At 41.8% G+C, this 24,952-nt stretch overlaps 1 protein-coding gene across 1 annotated transcript in view; it reads left to right on the top strand.

The window, feature by feature from the left end:
- The window catches only part of C13H3orf20 (chromosome 13 C3orf20 homolog), a 111,677-nt gene continuing 87,793 nt past the window's right edge, over positions 1,069-24,952 (top strand). The window contains exons 1-6 of the mRNA XM_021069369.1: positions 1,069-3,109; positions 3,346-4,009; positions 4,721-4,858; positions 9,113-9,232; positions 22,667-22,796; positions 23,578-23,862. Coding sequence (XP_020925028.1) covers positions 3,535-4,009; positions 4,721-4,858; positions 9,113-9,232; positions 22,667-22,796; positions 23,578-23,862 — 1,148 coding nt within the window. The 5' untranslated portion in view covers positions 1,069-3,109; positions 3,346-3,534. The remainder of the gene's footprint in view (positions 3,110-3,345; positions 4,010-4,720; positions 4,859-9,112; positions 9,233-22,666; positions 22,797-23,577; positions 23,863-24,952) is intronic.

The raw sequence follows: 24,952 nt of genomic DNA, 5'->3' as shown, positions 1-24,952 counted from the left end.
GTGGGTTAAGGACCTGATGTTTTCTCTTTGAGGATGTGGGTTTGATCCCTGGCCTGACTCAGTGGGTTAAGGATCTGGCATTGCCACAAGCTGTGGTGTAGGCTGCAGGTGTGGCTCAGATCTGGCATTGCTGTGCCTGTGGTGTAGGCTGCTGCTATGGTTCCAATTCAACCCCTAGCCCTGAACTTCCATATGCAAAGCATGGCCATAGAAAGAAAGAGACAAAGAAACTCCCTGCCCCTTGGCATGTAAAAGTTCCCAAGCCAGGGGTTGAACCAGCACCACAGCAGTGACCTGAACTGGATCCTTAACCTGCTGCACCACAAGGGAACTCCCTAATAAACCAGGGTTGACCTGAAAAGACTTTTCTCCAGAGAAGATATCAAGTGCCCAATAATCACATGAAAAGATGCTCAACATCACATGACATTAGGGAAATGTAAATCAAAACCACAAGGCAATACCACTTCACACCCTCTAAGATGGCACTAGAATCGAAAAGACATAATAAAAAGTGTTGACATGAAGGACATGGAGAAATTTAAACCCTCGTACATTGCTGGTTTTGTAAATAACTATAAAATGGTGCAGCCACTTTGGAAACCAGTTTTGTAGTTGCTGAAATTGTTAAACATTGAGTTACCATATGATCCAGCAATTCCGTTCTTGGCTATACCCCCCCCACCCAAATGAAAACATCTCTCTGCACAAAACCTTGCACCTTAATGTTCACAGCAGCACTGTTTGTAATAGCCAAGAAGTGGGAACAAGTGATATCCATCAAATATTGAATGGATCAACAAATCGTGGTCTCTCCATATAATGAGATACGTGAATGAAGTGCTGACATGGATTGTGATGTAGATGAACTTCAAAAACATGATCTTGGAGTTCCCGTCGTGGCGGCAGTGGAAATGAATCTGACTAGGAACCATGACGTTGCAGGTTCGATCCCTGGCCTTGCTCAGTGGGTTAAGGATCTGGTGTTGCTGTGAGCTGTGGTGTAGGTCACAGATGTGGCTTGGATCTGGCGTTCCTATGGCTGTGGTATAGGCCGGAGGCAACAGCTCCAGTTAGACCCCTAACCTGGGAACCTCCATATGCCGAGGGTGTGGCCCTCAAAAGACAAAACAAAAAACAAAAAACATGATTTTGAAGCCGGAAACAAAGACCACATAGTATGGTTCCACTTAAACGAAATATCCAGGGGAGGCAAATCTGGAGAGACAGGGCAGGTTAATGGTTGCCTGGAAGGAGGAGGAGTGAGTTTCTTTTTGGAGTGATTAAGCTGTTCTAAAATTAGATAGTGGTGATGGTTGCACAACTGTGAATGTACTGAAAACCACTGTACACTTTTAAAAAGGGGAATTATATCAATAATGCTGTTTTGAAAACCAGCTTCTATCTATTTGTAAGGCATATCTTCAAAATTAACCTTGAAAGAGATCAGTGGGGGATGGAGTGCTGTTCCTCAAACCAATTAACATTTCACAGATTGTATTTTGTCTTTTCTTCATTTGAGTCCTGGCTTTAAACCATGCATGGTCAGGGTCAGATCCCTCTGGCTGGTTGCCCAGATGACCGAGATTCTAAGTAGCTTCCTTGTTCTGTAGACTTATATCAAAAAAGAGCCTATTTTTCCGAGTCTCCAAAGCTGAAGAATAGAGACATCGGGGTCAACAAATGGATGTAGAAAGCCACTTTCCCTATAAACCAGTGGGGTGTCAGAAGGGCTTGTTCTATGGGACTCTTGTTCCTGGGAGATTTTTTTGCTAATAGATGGACAGGCAGCTCAAAGGCCGTGGGGAAGTCATGTTGCGTTTAGAAAGGCCTCTGTGTCAGGGATCTGCAGGCAGGCAGTTCCTGACTAAGAATTCTGTCTCTGTAAGCCTCTGATTATTTATGAATGAATCTGAGAGGTAATAGCATTTTCACACCATGGTTTACTCTGTAAACACTGAGGATATGCACCAGAGGTGAGATTCTGGAATGGCAAACTTGGGATGGCTTCAGAGGTCACTGCTTGATGAGTGAAAGAATGAAGACTGTCTGGCCAGAGAATAGGACTGAGGACGTGGTGGGGAGTGGGTGTTAGCATGGAAGATAGTTGTCAGAAGGCACTGGCCAGCAGCCCTCCTCTGCCCTGAAGGCCGATATCACTAGTGTGCTGCTTGGGTCCATTTAAATCAGACAATGGACATCTGGCCCATCTGTGGAAATGCTGGCAAAGGTGATGGGGGACCTTACCCCACTCTGCTTTCAGCTTCATTTAGAGCAATCTTTCCTTTGTGTTCTGGATTCTTGAATGACCTTTACAGTGGCTCGTACTCTCACAAAGCCCCTCAGAAATTGTCACTTGTATATAGCATAAGATCAAGAAGTGCCTTTACATTTTTGTCATCATAGCTTATATTGATATATTACCAAAAAATGTCCTTATGGGGGTCCATTTTGATCAGATGGATGAAACTTTCAGATCTGATTATAGAACCCTGGAAGTCTATTTATGTTTTTTTTTCCTAGCTGTTTTTGTGCTCATCAGATTGTTCTTCACACTGGTCTGTATAGGTATAAATTAAGAAGATAAAAATAAAATATGACTTAGAAGTACATCAGGATAAAAACTACTGTAGCATCTAATAGTGTCTGCTCATATCACTGCCACGTATATCCCCTTGATGAATACTCAGAGCCCTCAAGAAATTCTATTAAAGTGGGAAAATATTTATTCTAATTAATCAATTTTGAGGTACACATTTCCCCCATTTTAACCACCCTGAAATGTTTATAGGTCCTACAGTTAATGGCATCTTGCACTGATTTTTTTTCTTTTTATAACTTGGTGCATCTTACAATAAACTGTATCAAGTTCTAGATTTGATGGGATGCAGTAAATGATATTAGTTATTGAATTAAGAAAGTTCATCCTCCTCATTCTTTCCTCTCTGCCCCAAGATGTACCTGTTGAATCCAGGTCATCCTTACACAGCAACTAGGAGCTTCCATATTATCTTCCTCCAGGGAGAACCAATGAAACATCTTTTTGTTTCTGCAGGTTTTTATTGAGAGAGAAGCAGATCTTCTAGCCTTGGATCCCTGACTACAAAAGGTGAGGTGGCGCCTGTTCCCTTCCTCATCCTTTCCCTTCCTGCAGCTTAGAGTCCCTCTAGTGGTACCTAGTTACTCTGACTGTCCCTGGAACCATTTCAGGGACCTGCTCATCCTCAGGCTTCTCCTAGAGCGATTTGCTAACATCGCCACTGACACGTTTCTGGGAAGGTTGGGGCGGGATGTCCCTTTGCTCTCCTGTGCGGAGAGTGACCAATTATTTCTCTGTCCTTGCAGATAGGATGCACTGTCTCAATGACCTGTAAGGGTCATCTCAGCATTTCCATCCCGTCTGTCCCCAAGGTTTCACGTTAGGGAGGAACTTGGGCCCTTGTTTGGCTCTCAGGGTGCTGTGCCCCGTACAGCTGAAGGTGCTTCTTGTCCGAGATGGACAGTATTACCTAGCGTTATGCTAGCCTGAGGAACATGAATGACATGAAGAGTAACCAAGAGCTGTACCAGCAGTACACTGCCAAGGCCCCCAAGCTGCTGGCCCGCATCTCCAGGCTGCTCCTTGTTTGCCGGAATGCAGGCATTTCTGTACCCAAGGGCATCAGAAACATCTTTGAGTTCTCTTGGGAAGAGCTGATCGCTGACCCCCTGATCCCTACCCCATCTGACATCCTGGGCCTGGAGATCAGCATTGGAGCCCCGCCCGAGGTGCTCATGGAACCTGCCCCTGTGCCGGCCCCCGTCCAAAAGAAGCCACCCCGGCCAGCACCCCTGCTGCCGATGATGTCCGCCTCTACTGGGCCAGCCAAGTTCCCTATGCACCCTCCCCAACATGGCTACCAGGAGCTCTCCAGCCAGGAGACCCTGCAGAGGTTCCAGCGGCAGTCTATTCACCTGCTGACTGAGCTCCTCGCCCTGAAGATGAAGGCCATGTTGGAGTCCATATCTGGTAAGTCTACCAAGGCTGGCTTACCAGCTTCTTACTCATTTTCCCTGGGCCCTGAAGCATCTGGCGTGGGAATGCATGTGTGTGTCCACTACACCCACTCCAGACAAGTGTTGAGGATGTTCTGTGACAAGGTGGCAGCCAAACGTATGCTTTGCAAATGGACTCCTTCCTGCAACCATCCCTCTCTGTTCTCCACTTGGTCCTCACATTGCACCAGCTTTGCCAAGCCCAGATTGAGAAGTTGGCCATGGAGAATGGTATGAAGTCAGAGGCATTGAAGGGTGGAGTTTGTGGAAATGATGCAGGGGCAGAGAGAGCAGCACCAAGGAGGAGGGCCTGTTGGTGGGTAGCATGACAGAGCCAAGCAGCTAGAACCAGGAAGAGTCAAATCTGGGTCTGTCTATAACAAGAGTGTCATCCAAGATCAGGGACATAAGCTGCATCAGCAATGGAGACTTCTGGATGCTGCCTTATTTTAAAAACCAACAGCATCAATCCCCAAGCCTATGGGTAGGAAGAGAGGAGGGTAAAGTGCCACTGACAGATTCTGGGAGCTCAAGGCCTTTTCCCTAGGAACCCCCTCCCACTTGCTCACCCTGGGGATAAGGCTTCACTCCCCCATGTTTCCCTGGCCATGTATGGAAGTCCTTTTCTAGAAGCAGTAGCCCATGCCAGAGGAAAATTAGTTGCCTTTGATGATTCCTTTTATAGGTGTCAACCCCCTGGACATTACAAGGCGCTTTGTAGAGGCCAGCCAGCTCCTGCACCTCAGCGCCAAGGAGATGGCTTTTGACTGCCTGATTGGCACCGTCAGGAAAAGTGGCTGTGGTGGTGGACAGATGGGGAAAGGTGCGTACTACAGTCTGTTTAGACGATGGAACATAATGAGAAGTGGAGATGAATCAAGCACTAAAGCATATAGATAACATAGATAAACTCAAAAAAAAATGTCAAGCAAAAAAAAGTTATAGTAGGACACATTTGGTATAATATAACAATAGCTTGCTTATGGTAGGTACATGATAGAGAGTATAAGTACTAAAGCTGAAAGGGAATAATAGAGAGCTAGAGGAAGTGATCTTTGCAGAGGCGGGAGGATAACATCCTGGAATCTGAAAGACACAGTGGTTCAGTTGTATCTGTACTGCTGAATCTCTTAAGTCTGGTACATACACAGGTATTCATTTTGAATGCCTAAAAGTCCTCACTGTGAGGAGGTTTCATAGGGAAGCATAAAAAATATATATCCCCTAACCGTTTGTCCTCACCTATAGTATCCATCCCATTTTGCATCTCTCCCTGTCCTCTGAATGAATGGCAGACTTCCCTTGACACTCAGAGGTTGAACATCTAATAATATACATATATATGTGTATTTATACAGTACAAATAAATTACATGGTGAAATTGCAAAGCTCGGGGAAAATGTGGGATTTCATGAAGTTAGTGAAAGTAATGTTGGAAGCTGCTGGGTGCCCACGCAGAGCCACTGGTGAACAACAGGGAGTAGTAGAACAAGTTAACTACGAAGAACGGAAGAGTCGTCTAGGGTGACAACTCCATGGACAAAGGATGATTTGGTAATCAAGGGTTAAAAATAAAAATGGCCGATATTTTTGCAAAAGGCAAGTATGAATGGACTCATGTTTTATTGCTGTCATACAACCACTTAGGAAAAAAGGAAATCACACTACCCGAAACAAATCAAGCCATTTTTATTTCTTATAAGAATTACAAAACACATAAACCAAAAAAAGAGTTCCCTGGTGGATAAGGATTTGATGTTTTTACAGCTGTGGTTTGGGTTCAGTCCCTGGCCTGAGAACTTTCACATGTTGCAGGCTCAGCCAAATAAATAAATAAATAAATAAATAAATAAATAAATAAAAATTAGCATGTGCTTACAAAATCAGTGAAATTTTGTTAAATACAAGATAGAGAAGGTTATTTTGATAAACATTGGTTTCCTTTTCCAAGATTAATACCAGTCAAGTATCCCCCCACTGTTTACTGTGAAATAGGGGTCTCTGTTTTAAGGGAATGTACTCTGCCTGTTTTGTCCAGGGTAAGCTGTGCCCTGATAACATGGGTCCTCTATTGTCCTCTAACTATGCAGGGAGTTATCAGCAGGCATGGAGTTTTGCATCCTGCACTGCCTGTAGGGCTTGGAGCTCCACCTCCTTGAGAGATAGCTGCCAAATGGTCTGTTGTGTGGGCAGGCCAGACCATGGGAGGGGTCCTGGTAGCCCTGGTCCAACTGCCTACCCTCAGGCTTGCACGTGGTGCTCTCCTACCTCAATGTTATGTTCCCTTACCCTGGAAAGGTGTTAAGCATTTTGCAGAATCAACAGCTTTCACCTGTGATGCAGTGGCTTTCCATAGCCTTCGTGGGTTGTTAACCTAGTGGATAAGAAATTGCAGAGAGCCTATCCAATTTGCTGGTTCTGCTGCATCAGCAGAGCACAGAGCAAGCCTCTCCTCCATCACACACACACACCCCAGTAAATCTCTTACTTATTGGCATATCTGTTCCTGATGCTTCTCTCTTTAAATGAGCCTAGACTTTGAAAAGAAAATCTCAGTCATAAAGTATAAATGAGAGAGTGATCCATTTCTTTCAGAAATGCATCCATCCTAGAAGGACTTGAATTAGATAGCTCTCCCAGGGCTTTAAAAAGAAGGTTCAAATTCTTGTTGATCTGTTTTGCATGAATTTTGCTCTTCTGAATCAAGTAACTGCTGAGATAGACCCAAACAATAACTGAGTCTGGAATAGTTTCCTTGAAAGCTGTAACCAGAATATACCCTTTGCTAAGGTAGTGTTTCCTTAGTAATAAGAGTACTTCTTGCCTTTTCTCCTTTTCAGTACCTACTAGTCCTGGCTTGTCAGGAAATAAAGGGAAGAGAGATTACTCCTTAATTTTTAGTTGATGGCAATATCATTAAACAAAGCAACAAAAGAAGAAAGCAGATAATCTTGCCATCTTTATATAATAACTTTTTCACTTTTTCAGTTCCCTTTGTGACCCCTTCAACCCCCTCTTTCTCTCTCTGTCTATATATTTTCTAAGAATACTGCAAATTTTCTGTTCCTTTTTCCCTTATTGAACAGTGTTTTCCAACGTAGCTATATACATTTAATAACTACCATTTTGAATGGGTGTAGACTCCTTCTCATGCTCATGTTCCATACTTAACCAAATGGTTAGGTTTCTAGGGTTTTTGTTAATAGTATAATGTGCATTGGAATAGGCAACTTTATGCACATTGTCTCTTGCCACTCTTGCATTGGTTATTAAGATTAATCTCCTAGGAGAGGGATTATTTGACAGAGTGTCTCAGTTCTTGCTAAATATTGCTTTCTCGATGAATGTTCTCTGTACCAGCAGGGTTGACTGGTTTTATTCCATCTTTCCCAGCCTTGGCTATTATTAATTCTTTTCTTTTGGTCTTAACTTCAGCCTTTGGAGCACTAGGGAATCTGGTTGTGCGTTTGCATCATCCAGTGTGCAGTCTGTGGGTATAGTTTTTGTCCACTTATGAGATCAGATTTGCCATTTTCTTTATGAATTTGAATAGGCAATGATAAATTGCTTAACATTTCATAACAACTTCATGCCCAACCAGTGAAATGACCATATTTGGGGGAAGAATAAGCACATGATTTGATGAAGTTTATGGAAGAGTGATCAAGTTTTTCCATGAATGAAGGGGTGCTGAATTTTCTTTTAAAAAATTTTTAGTGTAATTTTTAAATTGAAGTATAGTTGATTTACATTGTCTCAGGTGTACAGCAAAGTGATTCAAATATGTATATATTCTTTTTCAGCTTCTTTTCCAGTATAGGTTATTACAAGATATTGAGTATAGTTCCCTATGCTACCCAGTAGGTCTTTGTTGTTTATCTATTTTATATGTATAGCAATGAGTAAGTGTTAATCCCAGATAACTAATTTATCCCTTCACTCTGCCTTTCCCCTTTGGTAACCATAAGTTTATTTTCTATGTCTGAGAGCCTGTTTCTTTTTTATGAATAAGTTAATTTATTTATTTATTTAAACCATTTCTTAAAATGAGGCTGTTTTGTTATAAAACCCACAACAGTTGTGAACATTTAACACTGTAAAAAGGTATATACAGGGACTGTGAGTTCTCTGAGGAATATCCTAATAAACTCTAAGTTCATTTATATCACTGTAAAATTTTTAATTCTTTTTTTTTTTTTTTGGTCTTTTTAGGGCTGCACCCACGGCATATGGAGGTTCCCAGGCTAGGGGTCCAGTCGAAGCTGTAGCCGCTGGTTTACACCACAGTCACAGCAACGCCAGATCCGAGCTCTGTTTGCGACCTACACCACAGTTCACGACAATGCTGGATCCTTGACCCACTGAACGAGGCCAGGAATAGAACCCACAACCCATGGTTCCTAGTCGGACTTGTTTCCACTGTGCCATGATGGTAACCCCAAAATTTTTAATTTTTAAGTGGTCAGATAAGACAGTGTGATTCTGCAAGAGACTGATCTGTTGTTGAAGAACCTTCTGATTTCTCTGGTTTGATTAAGGGGGAACAAATTACTCTTAAGTTTTCTTCTAGCTGGCCCAGTGTTTATTTTCTTGATCAAGAGCATCAGTTATATCTGCATTTACCCTTAGGATAATGACACCTTTTGTGCCTGCTTTCTCCTCTCTGCTCTGGGGTCATTTCATTTTTGAGAGATACTGGGGTGGGGAAGGACCTTGTAGAGGGGAACTTTAAAGATTTCCCTTAATTACTCTGAGGCTTCTCCAGCATTAAAAAGTCTTTTTCAGAGTTCCTTTGTGGCTTGGTGGGTTAAAGATCCAAGGTTGTCACTGTGGTGTCTTAGGTCGCTGCTTTGGTGTGGGTTCAGTCCCTGACCCTGGAACTTCTGAATGCTGCGTGCATGGCCAGAAAAAAAAAAAAAGAAAGGTCTTTTCCCCCAGAATCTGGTGATTTTATAAGCAATAGAGCGCTTTAGAATATCTGGTCTACCTTATGACTAGAACAAAAAGTCTGTCATTATCATTTTGGTTAAAAAGTAAATTAAAATTTAAAGCAGAATTCCCCTTTGTTCCATTCCAGAGTCCTCCACGAACATCTCAGCTGTGGGAGTGAACTCACCCTACCAGCTTGTCTACGAGTCTTCTACTGGTTGTCTGAGCTTTTCCCTCTCAAGCAGGAGGGAAATCAAGAAAAAAACAGGTAACAGTGATTCCCAGCAAGACCTTTTGTCCTATCTTTGGTGGTGGAGGTGGGGTGGGGAGGGGTATAGATCTTCTACACAAGTTGATGAGATGGTTTGCTTTGGTTTTCTGATAGGAAGGATCTGTAGTTGCCCTGGCTGGAGCCCCAGCAGGTACTGACACATTCTTCCCCATAAGATGACATATCTCAGCCTAGTCACTCTACCATAGTCTCATCATTTGAATGTTTAACACCTCCATTTCTGTTACAGTGGTTCCCCTCACCTGGGGAAACATCCCTACCAAACCCACATCTTTCACCTTCTATGATGTTATCCTACACTCACCCCTCTGCTCCGAGAGGGACCTGTGTTATCCATACTCACCCAGCAAATGGGGGGAACCAGTAACTGAACAGAGGTTTTTGGATACCACAACTAACCATGTATCCCCAACTGGATCAGTTTCTGTGGGCAGAAAAAAGAGAGATAGACTGCAGTCCTCTTCCATTGCAGAAGCCACACCACAGAAGGAAAGGCTTAAGGGAAAGGCAGGAGGAAGGTGAGTCAGAACAGTATAGCCGTGGTTGCACAACCGGAAGTTTGGAGAAAAGATGAGTTGGGACTGAAGAGAACAGAGAAGGCCTTGTGGAACTTCCAAGTCCCCCAGGCTATGATGGCAGTGTGGTGGGGTTAGGGAGGGACTGCATTCACAAAGCAGTGGTGGGAGGTTGCATGTAAGGTTTGGATGCTCAAAGACTGTCTAGTGATCCCTACAGATGCTGGAAGTAAGCTAGAAGTTGAGAAGCTTGGATTTTATTCCCGAGCCCACCCCAAATGGCTATGGGATTTGCCTTCCTCAAGGCCTCTCTCTTCATATCAAGTTGACCTTGTAGCCTTTCAGACAGTGAACAAATGCTTATTGAACAGTTGCTAGTTGTCAGTCACTGTTCTGAATGCTGGGAGTGTACATATGGACTCTGAAACAAAGAACACCTTCCCTGATGGAGATGACATCCTTGGCCTTGTTCCCTGTATTCCTTAATCTCTGTTGGTGCATTTTCTCACACTTTGAGTATCACTTCCAACATCCCACATTATATGCTCCTGGCTTATTGTATCCAGTCCTGAGCTGGCCCTAAATCAATGTGGTCACTGTGAGGGGAAACAAAGTATCCTCAGGACACCCAGTGAGTTTATGATTTTTGCCTTCTTAATGACCTCAAGGGGATGCCTTGAGTAAGACCATTGCAAACAAAAGTTACATATAGGAGTTCCCGTCGTGGCGCAGTGGTTAACGAATCCGACTAGGAACCATGAGGTCACGGGTTCGGTCCCTGCCCTTGCTCAGTGGATTAACGATCCGGCGTTGCCATGAGCTGTGGTGTAGGTTGCAGACACAGCTCGGATCCCGCGTTGCTGTGGCTCTGGTGTAGGCCGGTGGCTACAGCTCCGATTCAACCCCTAGCCTGGGAACCTCCATATGCCGCGGAAGCGGCCCAAGAGATAGCAACAACAACAACAACAACAACAAAAAAAGACAAAAAGACAAAAAAAAAAAAAAAGTTACATATATCTCTTGGCCTCTCTGTCTATGTGGCTGTTTTCCTCTGCCACCAGAGGATGGGATCACTTCATGATGTTGCATCACTCTCACTAGGATGTGTTCAATAATGCTGCATTTCTTATAGGTTCCTGACGTTTAGGAATTATTCTCACACATGCATGCTAGGATGGGTAGTTAAACTTCCCTAATAGTTTATAAGTAACTCTGTGTCCTGGCTTGCCCAGGAAAATCCCAGTTTATGCTTTTGTCCTGGCATAATTATTAATTTTACTCACTTTCAGTCTGACGTACCCTAGCTTGAAGAACATATTGTAGAATCATTGTGCTTTTAAGTCACTTTGCGTTGGGATTTCTGCTAAGTGATGCACATGTGCTGTCACATCTTGCCCGCTAGCCCTTCTTGCAGTTCTAGGGCCATTCAGACTTGGACCAGTCAAGCTCCAGGAGTTGGACCTACTCCAGCCATTTCTGGAGAGTAGTCCAGCTTTACAAGAAAATAACAGAGAAGTCTGTCAACAGTGATTTCTGGTTGTCACACTCAGGGACTCAAAATAACTAGGGAAGTGCCAGAAATGGATGCTCAGGGCAGAAGATGATCTAGAAGGTGGCTGGACCTCAGGGTCAAGTCTCTGGTCTGCTGACAGGAGGCGTTAGGGAAAGGATCCAGAAGCAGTCTACGTGGCATATACCAGAGATGGTCTACAAGCACCAGCCACAACCTCCAAGGATTGGCCAACAGTGAGGAAGACTCCACTCTGAAACCTTCAGGAATCAGTAGGAGCCTAAGAAATACTCCTGGCCTAAAACCACATTTTATGTTTTGAAACCAATGTGAAGTTGAGCCTGCATCTGTCAAGGGAGAGCATGTGGCTCCAGCCAGGTAGGCAGCAGAGGCTCAGAAGCAGTCAGAACCTGAATGGATGCTTCTGGAAATTCAACCATATGGAAGACCACCTCCCCGATTTTATATCACCACATCCTCATGCCACCTAATACTTGCAATGGGGGACAGCTGTGAGAATAACTGAAACACAAAACATTACTATCCACAGATTGGAGCAGGCAGAAGCAAGAATCAATAAACTCAAAGAGAGGACAATGGAAATTATTGAATCTGAAGAACAGGAAGAGAAAATATTGAAGAAAAATGAACAGAACCTGGGGACCTGTGAACACTATCAAATGGCTTATGCATGTGGGAGTCCCAGAAGAGGAAGAGAGAGGGAGAGGCATAGAAAATATTTAAAGAAATAATGGCTAAGAATTTCCCAAATTTAATAAGAGACATGAATATAAACATTAGAGAAGCTCAACAGACTCCCAGAAAGATGAGCTCAAAGAAACCCACACCAAGACACATTATTATCAAACTTTCAAAAGACAGAATCTTGAAAGTAGCAAAAGAGGTGAATCTTCACATACAAGGAATCTCAATAAGCTCATCAATAAGTTTCTCATCAGAATTTGGAGGATATAAGGCACAGATCCAATACATTTAAAATGGTCGGATAAAAAAACTTGTCAGCTAAGAATCCTGAATCCAATAAAACTGGCCTTCAAAATAAGGGAGACGTTAAGACATTCCAGATAAACAAAACCTGAGGGAGTTAATGACCACTAAATCTGTACTGCAGGAAATGCTCACGGGATTCCTGCAAGGTAAAATGAAAGGATACTAGACAGTACTTTGAAGTAAATAAAGATAATACATGGGAAATCATAAAAGCTAGTATTACTGTAACAATGGTTTGTAACCACACTTTTTGTTTTTCTACATTATTTAGGAGACAAATATAAAGAAAAAATTATTAGTATAAAAGCCAGAATTACTGTTTAGTTTGTAACTGCACATCTTATTTTCTACATAACTTGAAAGATTAATGCATTTTAAGTAATTTTTTTTTCTTTTTAGGGCCATACCTGCAGCCTATGGAGATCCCCAGGCTAGGAATCAGAGCTACAGCTACCAGCCTATGCCATGGCCACAGCAACATGGGATCTGAGCTGTATCTTCGACTTATACCACAGCTCATGGCAATGCTGGATCCCTGACCCACTGAGCGAGGCCAGGGATTGAACCTGCATCCTGTGGATACTAGTCAGAATTGTTTCTGCTGCACCACAACGGGAACTCCAATAATTGCTAATTTATGTTTGGGGGCACACAGTATAAAAAGATGTAATTTTATGACATGAACAACTGAAAGTGGTAGGGATAAAGCTGTAAAGGAGGAGAGTTTTTTGTGTGTTATTGAAGTTAAGCTAGTAAAATTCAAATAAGAGTGTTATAACTTTAGGATGTTAAATGTAATCCTCATGGTAATCATAAAATAATTATGCAATATTACAGAAAAAGAAGTGAGAGGAGTTCCCACTGTGATGCAATGGGATTGGCAGTGACTCTGGAGTGCTGGGATGCCGGTTCAATCTTTGGCCTAGCATAGTGGGTTAAGGTTCTGGTGTTGTTGCAGCTGCAGTGTAGATTGAAACTGTTGCTTGGATCTGATCTCTGGCCTGGGAACCCATGTGCTGCAGGGCCACCAAAAAAGAAAAAAGAAATGAGAGAAATTTTAAAATTTCACTACAAAAAGAGCAGCTAAACACAAATGAAGACATTGTACAGATGTGAAGAACAAAAAGCTATAATGAGGCGTATAGAAAATAAAAAACCAAATGACAGAAGTGAGTCTCTTTGTATCAATAATTCTTTATATGTAAATGGATTAAATTTTGCAGTCAAAAGACAGAAATTGGCAGAATGGATAGAAACTCATGATCCAACTATAGGCTATGTATAAGAGACTCACTTGTGATCCAAAGACAAAAGTGGGTTTGAATATTAGAATATGGAAGAAGATATTCCATGCCAGCCGAAACCAAAAGAGAGTAGATGTGGCTATACTAATACTAGATAAAATATACTTTAAATCAGAAAAGCTAATAAGAGACAGAGGAACATTCTATGTTAATGAATGTTTCAGTACAGCAAGAAGATATGACAGGAGTTTCTGTGTGGCTCAGTGGGTTAAGATCTGGTGTTTTCACTGTAGTAGCTCAGGTCTTTGTGGCATAGGTTCGATCCCTGGCCCGGGAACTTCCACATGCTAAAGGCAGGGCCAATAAAAGAATATATGACAGTTATAAACATTTATATACCTCATGACAGACCATCAAAATATACCAAGCAAAAACTGACAGATTGAAGAACAGATATAGACAGTCATACAATAGTAGTTGGAGACATCACTAACCCATTCACAAAAATGAATAGAACACCAGAGAGAAGAAATTATATAAAGACACAAACAACGCAATAAATCAACTAGAACTAACAGACATGTGCAGAACACAAGCAAAACAATAAAAATAGAATGCTTATTCTTCTTAAGTGCATGTGGAATGGATATTTTCTAGGATAAGTCATATGTTAGGCCACAAGTTAAGTCTCAATAGATTAAAAGAGATAGATGTCATATAAAGTATTTCCTCCAGTCGCAATGAGATGAAGTTAGAAATCAGTAACAGAAGGAAAAATGAAAAATTCACAGAATTGTGGAAATTAACATGTGCTTAAACAACCATTGGGTCAAAGAAAAAATTCACAGGGGGAACTAGAAAATAGCATTGGACAAATATGAGGGAGGTTCCTCAGAAAACTAAATATAGAACTACCCTATGATCCAGCAATCCCACTCCTGGGCATATATCTGGACAAAACTATAGTTTACTCTGTGTTCATTGCAGCGCTATTCACAATAGCAAGACAGGGAAACAATCTAAATGTCCATCGACAGATGAATGGATTAAGAAGATACGGTACACAGGTTGGGTTCATCCCAGGTTCACAAGGATGGTTCAACATACGCAAATCAATCAGCATCATACACCACATTAACAAAAAAAAAAAGTCAAAGATCATACGATCATCTCAATAGACGCAGAAAAAGCATTTGACAAAGTTCAATATCCATTCATGATCAAGACCCTCGCCAAAGTGGGTATAGAGGGAACATTCCTGAATATAATCAAAGCCATTTATGATAAACCCACAGCAAATATAATACTCAATGGGGAAAAACTGAAAGCCTTCTCACTCAAATCTGGAACAAGACAGGGATGCCCACTCTCACCACTGCTCTTCAACATCGTTTTGGAAGTCTTAGCCACAGCAATTAGACAAACAAAAGAAATAAAAGGCATCCATATAGGAAGAGAAGAGATAAAACTGTCACTGTATGCAGATGACATGATACTATACATAGAAAACCCTAAGGACTCAACACGAAAACTACTTGAACTGATTAGTAAATTCAGCAAAGTGGCAGGATATAAGATTAACATTCAGAAGTCAGTGGCATTTCTGTATACCAGCAATGAAACATTAGAAAAGGAATACAAAAATACGATACCTTTTAAAATTGCACCTCAAAAAATCAAATACCTCGGAATACACCTGACCAAGGAGGTAAAGGACCTATATGCCAAGAACTATAAAACTTTAATCAAAGAAATCAAAGAAGATGTAAAGAAATGGAAAGATATTCCATGTTCCTGGATTGGGAAAATCAATATTGTAAAAATGGCCATACTACCCAAAGCAATCTACAGATTCAATGCAATCCCTATCAAATTACCCATGACATTTTTCACAGAACTACAACAAACAATCCAAACATTTATATGGAACCACAAAAGACCCAGAATCGCCAAAGCAATCCTGAGAAACAAAAACCAAGCAGGAGGCATAACTCTCCCAGACTTCAAGAAATACTACAAAGCCACAGTCATCAAAACAGTGTGGTACTGGTATCAAAACAGACAGACAGACCAATGGAACAGAATAGAGAACCCAGAAATAAACCCTGACACCTATGGTCAATTAATCTTTGACAAGGGAGGCAAGAACATAAAATGGGAAAAGGAAAGTCTATTCAGCAAGCATTGCTGGGAAACCTGGACGCTGCATGCAAAGCAATGAAACTAGAACACACCCTCACACCATGCACAAAAATAAACTCCAAATGGCTGAAAGACTTAAATATACGACAGGACACCATCAAACTCCTAGAAGAAAACACAGGCAAAACACTCTCTGACATCAACATCATGAATATTTTCTCAGGGCAGTCTCCCAAAGCAATAGAAATTAGAGCAAAAATAAACCCATGGGACCTCATCAAACTGAAAAGCTTTTGCACAGCAAAGGAAACCCAAAAGAAAACAAAAAGACAACTTACAGAATGGGAGAAAATAGTTTCAAATGATGCAACTGACAAGGGCTTAATCTCTAGAATATATAAGCAACTTATACAACCCAACAGCAAAAAAACCAATCAATCAATGGAAAAATGGGCAAAAGACCTGAATAGACATTTCTCCAAAGAAGATATACAGATGGCCAACAAACATGAAAAAATGCTCAACATCGCTGATTATAAGAGAAATGCAAATCAAAACTACCATGAGATACCACCTCACACCAGTCAGAATGGCCATCATTCATAAATCCACAAATAACAAGTGCTGGAGGAGCTGTGGAGAAAATTACATTCCCTCCTGCACTGTTGGTGGGAATGTAAACTGGTACAGCCACTATGGAGAACAGTTTGGAGATACCTTAGAAATCTATACATACAACTTCCATATGACCCCGCAATCCCACTCTTGGGCATCTATCCGGACAAAGCTCTACTTAAAAGAGACACATGCACCCACATGTTCATTGCAGCACTATTCACAATAGCCAGGACATGGAAACAACCCAAATGTCCATCGACAGATGATTGGCTTTGGAAGAGGTGGTATATATACACAATGGAATACTACTCAGCCATAAAAAAGGATGACATAATGCCATTTGCAGCAACATGGATGGAACTAGAGAATCTCATACTGAGTGAAATGAGCCAGAAAGACAAAGACAAATACCATATGATATCACTTATAACTGGAGTCTAATATCCAGCACAAATGAACATCTCCTCAGAAAAGAAAATCATGGACTTGGAGAAAGACTTGTGGTTGCCTGATGGGAGGGGGAGGGAGTGGGAGGGATCGGGAGCTTGGGCTTATCAGACACAACTTAGAATAGATTTACAAGGAGATCCTGCTGAATAGCATTGAGAACTATGTCTAGATACTCATGTTGCAACAGAACAAAGGGTGGGGGAAAAACTGTAATTGTAATGTATACATGTAAGGATAACCTGACCCCCTTGCTGTACAGTGGGAAAAAAAAAAAAAAAGATACGGTACATATATACAATAGAATACTACTCAGCCATAAAAAAGAATGAAATAATGGAGTTCCTATTGTGGCTCAATAGTAACAAACCTGACTAGTATCAATGAGGATGCAGGTTTGATCCCTGGCCTTGCTCAGTGGGTTAAGGATCTGGCATTACCATGAGCTGTGGTGTAGGTTGCAGATGTGCCTCAGATCCCAAGTTGCCATGGCTGTGATGCAGGCTGGCAGCTACAGCTCTGTTTCAACCCCTAGCCTGGGAACTTCCATATGCCACAGGTGCGGCCCTAAAAAGACAAAAAGAAAAAGAATGAAATAATGCCATTTGCAGCAATGTAGGTATAACTAGAGATTATTATACTAACCAAATTAAGTAAAAAAGAGAAAGACAAATATCATGATATCACTTATATGTAGAATCTGAAATAGGGCACAGGGAGTTCCTGTTGTGGCTCAGCAGGTTAAAATTCTGACCAGTATCCTTGAGGGTGTGGGTTCATTCCTTGGCCTTGCTCAGTGGGTTAAAGAATCCGGCATTGCCACAAGCTGTGGTGTAGGTTGCAGATGTGGCTTGGAACTGGCATTGCTGTGGCTTGGCATAGGCTGGCAGCTGCAGCTATGATTTAACCCCCTTGCCTGAGAACTTCCATATGCAATGGGTGTGGCCCTAAAAAGACAAATAAATAAATAAATAAAATAGAACAAATGAACCTATCTACAAAACAGAAACAGATTCACAGACGTAGAGAACAGACTTATGGTTGCCAAGGTGGGGGAGTAGAATGGACAGGGAATTTGGGGGTAGTGGATGCAAACTATTACATTTAGAATGGATAAGCAATGAGGTCCTTCTGTACAGCACAGGGAACTTATCCAGTCTCTTGGAATATAACATGATGGAAGATAGTAGGAGAAAAAGAATATGTATATATATATATATGCATGACAGGGTCCCTATACCATACAGCAGAAATTGACAAAACACTGTAAATCAACTATATTTTAATTTAAAAGTTAAAGTGGGGGTTCCCATTGTGGCTCAATGGGTTACAAACCCAACTAGTATCCATGAAGATGTAGGTTCAATCCCTGGCCTTGCTTAGTAGGTTAAGGATATGACGTTGCTGTGAGCTGTGGTATAGGTTGCAGACTCGGCTCAGATCTGGTGTTGCTTTGGCTGGGACACAGACCAGCAGTTGCAGCTCCAATTTGACCCCTAGCCTGGGAACTTCCATTTGCCACAGGTGCGGCCTGAAAAAAAAAGAAAATGAAGACATAACAAAACTTATGGGATATAATGGAAGTGGTGCTAAAGGGGAAATTTATACCTATATATGCTTAAATTAAAAGGCAAGAAAGATCTCAAGTAAACAATCTAACTTTACAACTTAAGGAGCTAGAAAAAGAAAAATAACTAAACCCAAAGCTAGAGAAGGAAGGAAACAATAAAGATTAGAGCAAAAATAAACTAAATAGTAGAAAAACACCAGATAAAATCAGTAAGACCAAAGATTGATTCTTTGAAAAGGTCAGCACAATTGACAAATCTTTAGCTAAATGGACTAAGAAATGAAGGAAGGAAGGAAGGAAGGAAGAAAGAAAACAAACTCAAGCTGCTAAAATCAGAATTGACAGTGGAACACTACTGCTGATTCTAAAAAGGATTATCAAAGAGTACTATGTACAATTGCATGCCAACCAATTGGCTAATCTACATGAAATGGACACATTCCTAAAACACCATACATGCTTAGACTAAATCATGAACAGAAAATTTGAACGGACCTTTGAAAACCAAAGAGATTGAATCAATAATTTAAAAAACTCTCCTGGAGTTCCCATCGTGGCTCAGACAAATGAATCTGACTAGCATCCTTGAGGACGCAGGTTCAATCCCTGGCCTTGCTCAGTGGGTTAAGGATCCAGCATTGCCGTGAACTGTGGTGTAGGTCACAGACATGGCTCAGATCCCACATTGCTGTGGCTGTGGTGTAGGCCAGTGGCTACAGCTCTAATTTGACCCCTGACCTGGGAACCTCCATATGCTGCAGGTACAGCTCTAATGAGGCAAAAAAAAAAAAAAAAAATTTCTCCTAACAAAGAAAATCCCTGATAACTTCATTGTTGAATTCTACCAGACATTTAAAGAACTAACACCAGTCATTCTAAAAATTTTTCTAAAAAATTGAAGATGGAGTACTTTTCAGTTCATTTTATGAGGCTACATTGCCCTGATACCAGAGTCAAAGAACTAAAGAAATCTACAGATTGATATACCTAATGGACATTGATCCTTAACAAAATATTAGCAAACAGAAATCAGCAGCATATTAAAAGGATTATACAACAAGACACCAAATGGGATTTACTCCTGGAATGCAAGCATGGTTCAATGTATAAAACTCAGTCAGTGTAATTCACTGTATTAACAGAACGAAGGGGGAAAACCACATGATCCGCTCAGTTGATGCAGTAGAAGCATTGGACAAAACTCAACTTTCTTTCATGATGAAACACTCAACAAATTAGGAATAGAAAGAAACTAACTTTCATATAATAAAATTCATATAATAAAAGCCACATAAGAAAACCCTGCAGTGAACATCATATTCAATGGTGAAAGATTGAAAGCTTTTCCTTTAAGACTGGAAACAAGCAAGGATGCCTGCTTTTACCACTTCTCTTCAACATATTGCAGGAAATTTCAACCAGAGTAATTAGGCAGGAAAAATAAGTGAAAGACATCCAAATTTGAAAGAAAGAATTAAAATTATCTGTTTGCAGATGATGCAATCTTACATGAAGAAAATCCTAAATATTCTACACAAGAGAAACTATTAGAACTAATAAATGAATTCATCAAATTAGCAGCCTACAAAATCAGACACAAAAATCAGTTGCATTTCTATACATGAACAGTGAAAAATCTGAAAAGGAAATTATGAAAACAATTTCACTTCCAATAGTAGCAAAAAGAATAAAACACCTAGAAATTAACCAAAGGGGTGAAAGACTCGTACAATGAAAACTACAAAACGTTGGTGTAAGAAATGAGAGACATAAATAAGTGGAAGCAGACTCCATGTTCATGAATTGGGAGATTTAATATTGTTAAAATGTTAGTACAACCCAAAATGGTCTAAGATTCAATGCAGTTGCTATCAAAATCCCAATGATGTTTTTTGAAGAAAGAAAAACTCATCCTAAAATTCATAAGGAATCTCAAGGGAACCCCCAAATAGCCAAAAAAAAAAAAAATCTTGAACAACAAAACTGTAAGACTCACATTTCTTGATTTCAAAACTTACTACAAAGTTATGGTAATCAAAACTGTGGTATTAGTATAGTGACACTGAGACCAACAGAATAGAAAGAGCCTAGAAATAAATCTTTGCATACATGATCAAATGACTTTTGACAAGATTTCAAGACCATTCAATGTCTTCTCAACAAATGGTACTAGGAAAACTGCATATTCACAAGCAAAAGAATGAAGTTGAATCCTTACCTAAAACCATATATAAATAAGTCAAAATGACTTAAATGTAAGACGTGAAACAATAAAACCCTTTGAAGATAACATAGGACAAAAGGGTCATGACATTGGATTTGGCATTGATTTCATGGATATGATACCAAAGGCATAGGCCATGAATGAGAAAATAGACAAATTGTACTTCATGAAAACATTTTTAATTTGTCTTTCAAGGACAAAATACAACCTAATTTGAAAATGGACAAAGGACTTGAATAGTCATTTCTCCAAAGAAGATACACAGATGGCCAATAAACACATGAAAAGATGTTCAACATCACTAACCACTGGGGAAATGGAAATCAAAATTACAGTGAGATACTACTTCACTCTCAGTAGGATGATTACTATTAAAAAAAAAAGACAAAAAAACAAGTATTGGCAAAGATATTGCAACCCTTGTGTAGCATTGGTGGGAGTGTAAAATGGTACAGCTGTGTTTACTGTGGAAAACAGTATGGCAGTTCCTTAAAAATTAAACATAGAATTACCATGTGCTCCAGTAATTTCACTTCTGGGCATTTACCCCAAAGAATGAGACAGCAGGGCCTCAAAGAGCTATTTGCACACATGTTCATAGCAGCATTATTCACAGTATCTAAAACATGGATGCAACTTGTGTCCATCAATAGTGATGGATAAAGAAAATGTGGTCTGTACATATAATGAAATATTATTCAGCCTTAAAAAGGAAGTGAATTCTACAGTATGTTATAATGTGGGTGAACTTTGAGGACATTTATGCTACATGAAATAAGCCATTCACAAAAATACAAATACCAGAGTTCCCTTCTTGGCGCAGTGGTTAATGAACCCCACTAGGATCCATGAGGACACTACTTCAATCCCTGCCTCAGTGAGTTAAGGATCCAGTGTGGCCATGAGCCGTGGTGTAGGTCACAGATGTGACGTGGATCTGGCATTGCTATGGCTGTGGTGTAGGCTGGCAGCTACGGCTGCAATTCGACCCCTAGCCTAGGAACCTCCATATTCCATGGGTGCAGGCCTAAAATAGCAAAAAACAAAAAACAAATACTGTATGATTCCATTTATACAAGGTACTTAGAGTATTCAAAACCTTAAAGACAGAAAGTAGATTGGCAGTTACCAGGGACTGTGGGGAGGGGAGAATGGGGGAATGATCACTACGGTTTCAATTTTACAAGATGGAAAGAGTTATGGGAATAGATTGTGATAATGTTTGTGCAGCAAGGTGAAAGTATTTAATACCACTGAACCAGACTCTTTTTTTTTTTTTTTTTTTTTTTTTTTTGTTGTTGTTGTTGTTGTTGCTATTTCTTGGGCCGCTCCGCGGCATATGGAGGTTCCCAGGCTAGGGGTCGAATCGGAGCTGTAGCCACCGGCCTACGCCAGAGCCACAGCAACGCGGGATCTGAGCCACGCCTGCAACCTACACCACAGCTCACGGCAACGCCGGATCGTTAACCCACTGAGCAAGGGCAGGGACCGAACCCGCGACCTAATGGTTCCTAGTCGGATTCGTTAACCACTGCGCCACGACGGGAACTCCTTTTTTTGTTGTTGTTGTTGTTGTTGTTGCTATTTCTTTAGACTCTTAAAATGAAGTTGGAACTCTGCCCACTGATTCTTTTAGCAATGTATTGGATAAATCTCTTCTAATCAACTTCCTAAAAATAATTAAGTTGCTAATGGCTTCCACTTCTCAGTCAATACACTCTGCCCTCTGCTGAGGCTGAGATAAGCCAACATCAGAGAAATGTTGAAGTCAAATGAGACAGAATTGAGACTCTTTGTCTTTAATCAGATATATCAAAAGGGAATCCCTTCAGGGTCCACGGCAGTCAAGTGTATGCTCCCCCTACCCAGAACCAGGCCACCCTTGGGGGAAACGTGGCTGGATTCATCACTCTTGGCACACACTCCATTGACTCACAGAGTGATGTCTCAGTTTTATAAGTGACCTGCTGGGGTTTCCAATCCCTGGAATGATTCCCCCAATTATTTTGACTCTCAAGGGATGCAGTTCTCCTGCCCACTGCCCCCTGCCTCCCTGCCCGGGGTGAACATGACTTCTTGAGAAACTGTTTTCTAAAACCCCTTCCTAACTTCTTCATACCCAACTACAGGCAAGAATTTAGAAGAGGTGGTCATGACATCCTCACCGAGAGGAGGGGAGACCTCCGCCTCTGATGTTGTAGAGTTCAGCGACCCCTGCCCCGAAGCCCGGGAGAAACTGCAGGAGATGTGTCGCCTCATGTGAGCACCTTGGTGGTTGAGGGGAAGTGGGAAGGGAGGAGAGTGTGTGTGAAGGGAGATTGATGGACCTGTCAGCTACCCAGTGCCCCCACGACAGTGACAGGGTGGTGGCCATGCCTCATGCAGATGGCCCCAGGCCTTCCCCGCTCACAGTCCTTTTCAGTCCTTTGAAATCTTGTCAAACCTGAGGAAGTTGGGTTTATGCCCATTTCGAAGATCAGGAAACCGAGATACTCTGAGTACACCATAAAGCACTGCTTAAGCTCCCAGCTCAGAAGGCCTGACTCCAGAGCAGTGCTCTTTGCATCTTTACCAGTGAGACCCCTCTTCATGGGGCTTCTTACAGTTTAAACAACCTTAAGGTTAAGAATGTTTGTTTTGTAACATAATTTGTCAGATGTTCTCCTAGGAAAAAAGAAACATCTCTCAAACAAAAAACATTGACATAGGTGATTATGATATTTATGATTTTGTGGGTCCCACTAGTCCTGGCATATGAGTCTGCATTTCTCCAAGGCCTGGACCATGGGCCATAAAGGACTTCAAACGTAGTCACATCTAAGCCACACCAGCACAAAAGTTGGAGATCAGGCAAGGGCTTGCCTGGGAGTGGTATGAGGACCTTCCTAGTTCTTCCTAAAAGCACTGCCTGTAGGAGGAGGGGTTGGAGTGGGGACAGAAAGGGGATGGGACTCTCAGGAGCTAGGGAGGAGCTGTAGAGAGCCTTCCTGTGAGTGAGAGCTGAGTGGCTAGAAAATATGTTGGTCTCTCTTCCCTGCAGAGATGCTGAAAGGGTCTCATGGAAAGGGAGGAATATCTTCTACCCCATGATCTTACGCAACTACAAGGCAAAGATGCCCTCTCATCTAATGGCAACCATAAAAGGGGATGCTCAGACCCTGAACTCCCACCCCTCTCACCCCCCAGTGGCTCAGACTTCCACTCCTACCCCTCACCAGCCTCCTGCCCACCACCTTCACTTGGGCCGGCATTCTCAGGAGTGGAAGGGACCCAAGAAGTCCATCAAGTTGCATTACACCTTCTATGATGGGTCCTCCTTCGTTTAGTATCCTTTTATTTGGTGCTGCTCTTTCTCCCCAGTAACTCAGCCCAGAGAACTCCAGGACATGAAAAAGCCAGAATATTTACTTGGCCTCTCAATTGATCAGAGAATCCTGGTGATAGCTCTTCCAGGGTATTAAGAATTTGTCTAGGGGAGAGGAAGGATACTGAGAGTTAAGCCTCAAGTTCAGTCCCCATGAACCAGAACATACCAAATGGGCTGTCTGTGAGCAGGTGCCACATTGGGGGTGCAGCAGCAGTCTCTACCTTCGAGGCTTTCCCGGGTGAGAAGAGGTTAGAGACACAGAACAGTTCATCTCTAGATGTGAGAAGGTAGGAGACCCTCACTGCTGGGGGTCTCTTCATCCTTTTGTCCCTGGATTAGTGGGTGAGTCCTATGGTTCTCGCATACTTCACCCCAAAGGTCCCTGTATTTGGAGTCTAACCTGCACCCCAGATACCCCACCTGGTGTGTGCCTGGCTTGCTCTGCAGCTGAGACCTATCTCTGTTCGTGAGCACATGGGCAGCTAGGTGCCTATCTAGGGGTATGCAAGTGGTACAGGGGGACACATTTTCTCTTCAAGAATCTGGCAGAAGCTATAGAAATATGCACTGATACACATGCATGTAAAACATTTCCTCTGATTGCAGGGCGTCAGCAGACCTCCAAAGCTTATCTATGGACCTGGATTTCAGAACTCTAGATTTTGGAAAACTAAGATTTCTAATATGCAAATGCTCTTTGAAAGGTAGAGGCTGAGGGTTATGTATATTTTAAACTGAATGGATTCAGATTGCTTTCTTATCTTTTTTTGTCTTTTGTCCTTTTAGTGACGCACCCATGTTCATATGGAGGTTCCCAGGCTAGGGCTCAATTGGAGCTGTTGCTGCCGGCCTATGCCATAGCCACAGAAACTTGGGATCTGAGCCGCATCTGCAACCTATACCACAGCTCACGGCAACACCAGATCCTTAACCCACTGAGCAAGGCCAGAGATTGAACCTGCAGCCTCATGGTTCCTAGTCGGATTGTTTCCACTGCACCATGATGGGAACTCCCAGATTGCTTTCTTTATTCACAGATGTTTATCGG

This window comes from Sus scrofa, chromosome 13 (genome assembly GCF_000003025.6).
Source record: "Sus scrofa isolate TJ Tabasco breed Duroc chromosome 13, Sscrofa11.1, whole genome shotgun sequence".
NCBI classification, from domain to species: domain Eukaryota; kingdom Metazoa; phylum Chordata; class Mammalia; order Artiodactyla; family Suidae; genus Sus; species Sus scrofa.
Note: the sequence above shows the minus strand (reverse complement) of the source record. Positions and strands in the feature narration are given on the sequence as shown.